We start from the raw sequence: 9,929 nt of genomic DNA on the forward strand, positions 1-9,929 counted from the left end.
ATGATGACTTAGTTACTTATGTATAAAAATGATGACTTAGTTCATTACCTATAAGTGATTCATAATTTTATTTTATTGGCCAAGCAAGTTACGCGAATGTGATAGTCAGTAGTCTCGTGATCTGTAAGAGAAAATATCGAGTAAGTTGTACAATTCCACACCTATGGATTATTGTGCCTTTTGAATTTTTTAATCCTTTAAAAATAGTCTCGAACTATATTCACAGTGTTGTAAAATGATTATTCTATCATATTTTATCACACGTGTCAAATAGAATGTATGACGTGATTGTTTAGACAATTATCATATGAGCAACATGTGTGTAACTAATTTAAAAACAAATAATTTAAAAGCTATTCATTTGATTTTATTTAATTTTTTTAATCATTAATTAAGTTTAATAATTTTTAAAAAAAATACTTATTTTTTATTTTTATTTTAAATTACACACATGGTGTTAATGTAATAATAGTATAAATATCCATATCATCATTTTATTTGCCACGTGTGACAAAATTTAAGAATGGCAAAACATGTTAGATACGATAACACGATTTGAAAAACAGGCTTGGATTTCCTTAAGGGAGTGTTTGTTATAAGTTTAGGTTTGCATAGGAATGTAGCCTTCATTTTGCATATGAAACTCAAATGTAGAAAATGTTTCATATTACCCACTAAATATAGGTGGGATCTACCATATTCCCACATAAAAAATGAACCAAGCAATAGGTTCTCCTCTCCTGTAAATGAGTTTAAGTCATTTTTTGGTTGAGTGACTAACTTATTTATGAAACGGGTCATTTTTAAGTTAACACACCTAAATTAGAAATAATATGATAATGATATATTTAAAAATATACACTTTTATATTTAATGTAAATTATATTAAGTAAGTTAAATAAGACAAAAACATGTTAAATGACTCATGTTAACGGATTGATAAGTTAACTAAATTTAACCACGATCCTTTATATAAACGAATTAAACATGTTAGGTCATGTCAACCTTTTTATAAACGGTTTGAATTTTACTTTTTGACACAATTAATAAATAGGTCGGGTCGGTTCAGAGTGGGTTTGAGTTTGACATTTTCTTGTAATACCTAAGGTACGACATGACACGAACAGAAGGATCACTTTACAATATTGTTAATAGTTCAGGGATCTTTTAACAAATTAAAAAATTTAAGAGACACAATAATACATAGATCATAGTTTGAGAAATAAAAATCATAAATAATCTATTTTCTTTATTAAAAAGTTATATTTTAGAAATAAATGTGATTTTATATATGGAAAATCCAATCTATACACTAAACACCCCTATCATCCAATTTAATTTAGTGAGTATTTTATGAACATTAGCACCAACACTAAAATGAGTTTATCACTCACATACCAATGTTCTCCTTTATAAAAATAAAAATATTTATTAGTATGAAGACTTTTCGGTGGAGTCGAAAATAAAATATGTATAAACTTAAGCCTATATGATCAATATCATACTATAATACGTTTTAAAGAAAAGCGAGCTGAATAGTAAAAACACACAATATTAGAGGTTGTTCGGTTGTATTTTCAGTTTTTAGTTTTTAGAATTTTGTTTTCAAAATTGAGAATAGAAAGTAGTTTTTTGTTATTTTAAAATTTTAATGGTGTTTGACTCAGGTTTTTTAAAACTATTTTTAGAATTTTTTTTACTAAAAAAAATATAAAAAATTCAATATTCTACACCATACCATGACATGAACCCATCCTACCCCGGACTGGAGCTCAGACCCAAACTCGAACTCGAACCTCAAACCTTAGACCCCGGACCGAACCCAGACCTTGATCCCAGACTTGGACCTGACTCCAAACCCTAAACCATAGACCCGACCCCATCTTGAATCCAAACCCAAACTCAAACTCTGACCTCGGACCCAGACCCGGAACCAGACTGAGACTCGAACCCAGGCATCGTACTTCGACCTGGCCTGACCCCAAACTCGAAACCTAATGCTAGACCCGGACTTGGACCCTACTCACGTACACAAACCCCCAACCCGTACCCAAACTCAGAATCGGATACTAGACCCAAACCCCGAACTCGTACTTGGACCCCAAACCCCAACTTTGGACCCCGACTACAGACCTCGATCAGAACTTAGACCCCGGACCTAGACCATGATTCAGAATCAGACCCGGACTACGAACCTAAACTCAAACCCGGCCCTCGGCCCCAGACCCCGTACTCGTACCCAAACTCGAACCCCGAACCTAGATGTCGACCTAGACCCAAGCTCAAACCAAGACTTGAACCTGACCCTGGACTAAGCCTAACACCTCGGACCTAGCCCCGAGTCCAGGGTTCGAGTTCGAGTTTGCATTTGGGTATGAGTTCGGGGTTAGGGTCTGGCGTCGGGGTCAGGGTCAGGGTCGAGGTCTGGGTCTAGATTCGGGTTTCGGGTCTAGATCGAGGTCCAGGTCGGAGTTCGGGGTTTGTGGTTTGGGTCGGGGGTCCAGGTCTAGATCGCGGTTTCATGGTCCGAATCTGAATTTGGGTACGGGTCAGGGTCGGGTCTGGGTATGGGTTCGGGTCTAGGTCGGGGTTCGAGATCTAGGTCGGGGTTTGGATCTGAGTCCAGGTTCGGGTCGCAGTCGCGATCCGGATTGGGGTCAGGGCCGGGGTCCAGGTCAGGGTCGGAGTTCGAGTCCACAGTCTGGGTATGTGAGAAAAAATGTAAAATATAATATGTTAGATAAAAAAATTATTTTTAAAAATAGAAAACAACATTTTAATATATTCAGTTTTCAAAATTTTTGGCCAAACAACTCGTATTAGATTTTAAAAATTATTTTTTGTTTTAAAAATTAAACTTTTAAGCTATGAAGCCAATCAATTTCTTAATTTTTTTTTTTATTTTTAGTGGATAAACACAGTAACAAATTTGATTGTAGGCTTAAACTAAGAAGATCAAAGTAGAAATTTCATTATTTATTTATTTTATGTTTAAATGTCAGAGAAGCATGGGCCCAAACATAGGGTGGCTCCCTCCCAAATGTCAGTTAGATAATATCAATACAAAGAAGCAAAAGTATCCCAAAATTGATTCTCCTTGTCTATTATTTCTATTGTATCGGAGAAAACAAGTAGTTAGCTAGATATCTATATTATATACCCATATATGTTTGACCCTACATTATTAACCTTCACACATGCATATGTGTCCTAACATTTCATAAAACGGAAAACTAGTAGGAATTAATACAATCATCATTCTCATTACTTTTTTAGTAATAAGTATAGAGTTGGTTTTACACTCAATATTTCTATTCTTACACTATATAAGTATATATACATAATCAAATTCCCATTGATTAATTCATTCTCAACGTATATATACGTAAATGATATATGTTGCTAATTATATATTATATAAGTAGGACAACGTTGAATACACTCACTTCTACGCACTCCTATAATTCATTTAATAACATTTTTTATATACAACATACATGCTTTACTACGTGTAATTGAATATAAAGTGTCCATATTTAAGATAATACTAAAAAGACAAGCTTTTTACAAGAGGCTTATAATATTTTCAGACTCAATAAGAAAACAACTTAGAAGGAATGAGAGGCAAGTCAACCTCATCACACCACTCCACACACCTCGTCTCAAAATGAGAACTCTTAATCTGATTAGGCGAATAACTCAACCAAACTTGACCGCCAATTCTCCACTTCAACACACTCCCTTCCATCTCTTTACTCAATCTCCACCCCACTCCTTGTCCATACTCATCTCCCGCTAGTACCAACCCTCCTTTCTTCGTAAACACCCTACTCCCACCACTGTACCGCTCCCTCAACCCCTCGTAACAATTATCGCCACCCTTCGGTGATGACCTACGCCCCGCTACTTCCTGCCCCGTGACGTTGTCATGCAACACAGCATCGAACACCGCCGCGTTCCCCTCCGCATCCTGGTCCCAACGCCAATTGCTTTGCTTCCTACTATTTGATGTCATCGCCGTGGTTTTTACCTGAACGAAATTTTATTTGCACCCCATAAAATTATAAGTGCACTTCAATATTTAAAAATAATTAACTTAAATTTATTTTTAATATATATTTTTTAAATTACTTTTTTACATTATTTTTATTTAATATTAATAGTTTTATTTTTTTCAATTTTTTTTTTAAATCATGTATGATTTTTTAAAATTTTTTCCAAATAAAATTTTATATATTTTATTTTATTTTATAAGTATATTATTTAAAAATATAAGAAAGAAGAAAAAAAATTATTAAAATAGATTTTTTTTATAATTTTATGAGGTGTAAATAAAATTCTTTTTACCTTATTCGGAGACTTTGAATTTTCGAAACTGCCCTTCACTATGTTCTGGGCCACGATCTCTCTCTCCCCATTGTTGGTGGACCGGCCCAGACTCAGTCCCGCCACGTAGTTTGCTCCAACTTCTGGCCCAACCCAAACTCTTATTCTCGACGGGAAATGCTTCTCTTCCCCGAACTCCACGTCATCGTCTTTGTTGTACCCGAGTTGTACCACGTGGACGCGAAGGTTGTCTACGCGCGCGTTCACCTGAATCAACCCTTCGTAAAATCCAACCGTGTATTCCAACTGAATAACTACTTCTAGTTGCTGGTGCGCCAGCGCGTATTTCAGAACCGCGTCTTTCGCTTCAAAAGCCGGGAAATAATTACTCTTACTCATCTCAGTTTTGGGGCGTGTGAGTTTCATCCCCCAGACAGGCGCGTACCCCTTGAGAACCCAAAATCCATGAGACTCCGTCGCGTAAGAGAATCCGACTTTCGGAGACGACAATAACGGAGTTAACGTTTGTAATCCTACGCCCACTTCCCTTAAAATATACCATTTTGCTAACATGTACCCGAGGGTGCGCATGAAACACAGCTCAGCATCTACTCCTACCGTTAAGAAAAACGTCTTCAAAGCCGGTGAGCTATTAAACGACGTAGTTTCAAGGTTGGGAGCTAACAAGGACCGGAAGTAGAAGGATCCGACTTCGGTGGGGGAATCGAACGCGCACACCCAGAAGAGGCGCGTGAGGAGAATGAGATTGAAGAAGGTAGAAAAAGACTCTGACGTGTGAGAATCCATAATCCATGATACGACGTCGGGTTTCAGCTTCTGAAGCTGAGAACGTGGGCAGGTGCTATCTTGCGCAGTGGGTGAACGAGAGATAATTTCTTGAAGAAGCTGAAGAACCAGAGGAAGAAATGGCTCATCGGATGAGAGTGAACACGTGTCAGAAACCCATATTATGTTTTGGGAGCTGTGAAAGCCCTGAAGACAAACAGAGAACGTTACTAGTTCATCTATGTTGGAGCCTGACGATTTCTCGGCCCTGAGTTGAATAGACCGAGTTAGGCTGTTGAGCTGAGTCGATGCAGCGGTAGTGGCTAGTTCAAATGATGGATTTGACTCGGTCCAGTAGTGATCTGAGTTAGGCAACTCACATATCCATGACCAAACGTCCATCTTGTTAAATTAATGCTTTGAATATTTATGAGATAAGGAATAAAATTGTGAAGAGGTAAGTATTTGGGAGATGATGGGGTTTTAATAAGGAGAGATTGAGTGACGATCAGCTATACCCAATCCTTAGGGTTAACACAAACCACGTACGTCTATATCTGAGGAAGGTTATACTGTCTCTAACCAGTGGTTCTAACTGTTACTAGCTTTCATTTTCTTGATTGTTGAAGATTTCTATCATAAATATGTATGTATATATATATGTTAATATTTGAATATATATACACATTCGAATCCATGTACGTACTGCGTGGATCATCGATAACGCCAAATGAAGAACTTGGAAGTAGTACATATGTGGGGCTTGGCCGTTTACACGTGTAACGTTATTTAGCTTGGCACAAAATAGACCTGTCTGAAAAACAAATATAATATAAATTAATTAATAATAAATGAGAGGAGAAGAATAGTTGTCGATCGATTGATCACATCCATTACTAGAAATCTTAAATTTGTCTGAAATGGTAATTATATATATACCTTTGCATGAATATATATAATATATTGAATTGAAAAAAACAGTTGTAGAGATATTAAAAATTGGAAAGGGACGTAGAGTCATTCATAAGAATATGGTTAAGGAGATTAATTAAAAGTTGAATTGTGACGTTGTATGGCTTTTATTAGTGTTACGCTTCAAAGTTATGTGCCTTACATGGGTTATAATAAGATGAAAGATTAATTCGACAACATATATGAAGAGATTAGATATATAACTATATGACTAATGTGAGTTGTTGTGACATGCATGCAGATTATCCAGCTACTAGAGAGTACGTGTATCTAAAGGAGCCGCTAATTGGATAGTAAGAGCATCAACATTAATGTTAATGCTAAATGGGCTCATTATACAAAAAAAAAATTGTTGATTTTTCAACTAAAATATAATGTTTGTTTCTTCTGTCAAGTGCTTTTCTTATTTTTTTTTTTTATTTTTGATATTATTAGACAATTAATATATCATTAAAATATTATATAAAAAAATAAGTTGTAGGCCATGTACTCAACGAAAGCGTTGCCTGTTGATATAAGAGTCATCTATTGGTAGACAAAGAGAGATTATGGTGGAAATCTAGCTAATCAAGATTTTTTTTATGTTATTGTACATTACAAGTATTTAAGACATTCTACAAATTTTTGAAAAATTTAAAAAAATTTAACACGCTATAAATAAGATTCAAATTGTCTGTTGCATGTGACTTTTTTATAATATGCACCCCATTAAAATGGTTTTTTTTTTTTTGTTGAACCGAAAACTTCAATAAACCAGAGAAAAAAAAACCAAGTCAGTCAAGTGTAGCAACAAGGAGTGCTACATCCCCAACACAAAGAGACCTAAAAATGTTATGGGACGCAGCCCAAGCAGCCACATTGTGAGCCAGCAAATTGTCCTTACGAGGAATCCAAAACACACAACATTTAGCATCAAAATTCAGACAAGAAAATAAATGCAGAAACAGATTAGTGAGCTTCCAAGAGGGGATGGTAGAGCCACGGACAGCAGAGACAAGGGAGAGGCAATCCGAGAAGAAGTTGGCGTCCACACAATTCATCTGCAAACACAGAGAGAAAGCATGGCACAAGGCCCAGCACTCGGCTTCAAAAGGAGATGCACACTTGACCTTGGCAGTCACCGCATCAAGAAAGTCCCCCTCCCCATTCAGAGCAACCACCGCAATGAACACAAGATCACCTCGGACAGCCGCATCCACAAAAAAATTCACCATTTTAGGCGCAGGTTGGGCATTTCTCCAAGACTCCAACAGAGGGTCTCCATCAGAGGCCCGGCTTCTCTCAAACTCCCTGTTATAGTCATTAAGAGCAGCTAAAACCTTCTCAATAATAGTCGAAGGAGAGGGGGCAATACCTTGGTGGAAGAGTTGGTTTCTAGCATGCCAAAGAGAGGAGCACAAATAAGCCGCAAACTGGGGGAATTCAGTGTTGCTCGGAGCCGGAATGAGACTGGACGTCGTGGAGAAAATCCAGGGAACAATCTCAAAGTCGTAGCCGAAGCAGAGTAAGTCACTACGAAGAGCATAGGGACTAGAGAATCCCATTAAAATGGTTACACGAATAAAATCCCTAACTATTTCGACATCTATAAGAATTTTATAATTTAAATTTTTTTATAGTCGTATACGTTATATTTATTTAAGATGTCGTGCACAATTTTGAGAAATTCAGAATAATTTACAATATAGAAATCAATGTTCAAACCGTCTATTTCACAAGCGTATAAAATAAAAAAATCACGCGTGCAACATACTCTTTGCACCTTATTTTCGACATGCTAATTTTTTTTGAATTTCTTAAAATTTTCTCAAACGTCTTAAATAACTACAATGTATACGATCATAAAAAAAAAATTGGACTAAATATTTTTGTAGATACTGAAACAGATAAGGTTGCATTGATACACCTATATTTCAAGTGGAGTGTATTGTAGAATTTTCTTATATAATATAGAGAACTTAGAAAGAATTATAATTTTGGGTGATTTTACAATGCACCCTCATAAAAAATGTGCATCGATACATACCTATTTGATTTGGTATCCAAAAGAATTTTTTAATCAATTTAATTGATAGTTGTGTATGTTATAGTTATTTTAATACATCTTACAAAATTTTAAGAAATTTAAAATAATTTACATTATAGAAAGAAATTTTCAAATAGTTTATTTCACACACGTGTACAATCGATTGTTTGAACCTTATTTTCGGCGTGTTAAATTTTTTTGAATTTCTTAAAATTTTGCAAGATGTCTTAAATAACTGCAATATACACGACCATTAAAAAATTAAATTAAAAATTTCTTTTGAATACCGAGATATATAAGGTTACACCGATGTACCCCTTTTAAACTGGTGCATTATAGATTTTTTTTTTATAATTTTACATGGCCATAGAAATAAGTTGTCTCCAAATTAATTTAAAAAAAAATTTCTTCTCCCCAATGTTAACTTTTTTATTTTTATACTAAAAATAAATGAGATTTTTGCGGCTAAATCCTTTCAATTATCATTTCACTTGCACTTAACACTCACTAATTAAAGTAGCAAGTATTCGACGCAGAGCTACCAAAAATAACAGAACAACTGGAAAATAATAAGGGCACAAGGAAATATAGTGGTTCAGTAAAATCACGGTCTGTTTAGTCCACTGTTGCAAATGAATTCTGCTTAATTTATTTGATTTGGATTACTCTTTTATATAGAAAGCAAGTGTCCTTTTAGTTTTCCATAACTGACCAGTTTTAGAACCGTTTTTACAATAAATGATAATATTAAATCAGAATAAACGTAAATAAATAAAAAATAGTTTAATCCGTTCTTTTATTAAGTGCAACAACGTACGCGACTTATCAAGTGCGAGTTGTCTATTCATATTCTCGCATAAGCTCGCAGGCTTTAGATGCGTTCTATATTCGCTAAACGACTAATGTACCTATTGTTTGGATGTCTGCGTTCACCTTGAATCACATTGATGGACATCTCACATGTTGACAACGTGGGACATGCGAGTCCCTATCCAGTTGTCAAACACGACTTGTCATTCGGACTACACTATGTAAGGAAGCGATCTTTACTTAGTTGCAAAAGAAGACTACTTAGTCATTGCATATATTTCGATACATACGTGACTTATACAAATCCTCTCTGTCTTGCTTATCTTACACTACGTAAGGTATAGTATGCGACTAGACCCTGTCAAGGTCGCATCATCTCGCAAATGCGGATCAAGCGAGATTAACTCTTTGAGAGTCATCAATTAACAGCTCACTCATTCCCCGGGGATTGGATCCACGTATCAATTTTATAGGAGACTGCTCTCGAGTTTTTAGGCGAAAAATTCGCAATATAACATCAATCCATGGTGGCTAACAGTTAACCGGATGACAATTTAAATTTGTTAAACGTTCAGTAGTTTAAAAAATTTTACCGCTAAAATTTAAACTTAGAGAATTGAGGCGTTTGGTTGGGAGGAATAAAAATATAGGAATAGGAATGGGAACGGGAATAGGAATGGAATAAAATTTAAAATGGATAAAAAAAATTGATAAAAAAATAATTAAATTTTTTTTCTTGTTACATTGGAATGGTCATTCCTTCCTTTTTAAAATGGAATAGCCATTCCACCAAAATGGTGTAAAGAGCATTCCATTGGAATGCCATTCCAATACTTTAAAATGCAACCAAACAAAGGAATGGAATGAAAATCATTTCCTTTCCATTCCATTCCATTTCATTACCTCCAACCAAACGCTACCTAAGTGTAAGTAAAACGATAGTTGAAGAGGTTTAGCCACAAAAAAACTCAAAAATAAATTAATTTTCTTTGTATATAAAATATTAATG

At 35.2% G+C, this 9,929-nt stretch overlaps 1 protein-coding gene across 1 annotated transcript; it reads right to left on the reverse strand.

Moving 5' to 3' along the window:
• Positions 1–3,437: 3,437 nt before the first annotated feature.
• Positions 3,438–6,388, reverse strand: LOC115703020 (uncharacterized). The gene is made up of 2 exons (XM_030630497.2): positions 4,348–6,388; positions 3,438–4,030 (listed from the first exon to the last, which is right to left on the reverse strand). The coding sequence occupies exons 1-2, from the start codon at positions 5,512–5,514 to the stop codon at positions 3,593–3,595; spliced, it is 1,605 nt and encodes a 534-aa protein (XP_030486357.2). The 5' UTR covers positions 5,515–6,388; the 3' UTR covers positions 3,438–3,592.
• Between the last annotated feature and the right edge of the window lie 3,541 nt (positions 6,389–9,929).

The sequence above is a fragment of the Cannabis sativa genome, chromosome X (genome assembly GCF_029168945.1).
Source record: "Cannabis sativa cultivar Pink pepper isolate KNU-18-1 chromosome X, ASM2916894v1, whole genome shotgun sequence".
Lineage (NCBI taxonomy): Eukaryota > Viridiplantae > Streptophyta > Magnoliopsida > Rosales > Cannabaceae > Cannabis > Cannabis sativa.

Coding starts and splice junctions, on each gene's coding strand:
- LOC115703020 (XM_030630497.2), bottom strand. CDS start 5,514: ATGGACGTTTGGTCATGGATATGTGAGTTGCCTAACTCAGATCACTAC. Junction 4,031..4,347: donor ATTCAAAGTCTCCGAATAAG/GTAAAAAGAATT, acceptor AATTTCGTTCAG/GTAAAAACCACGGCGATGAC.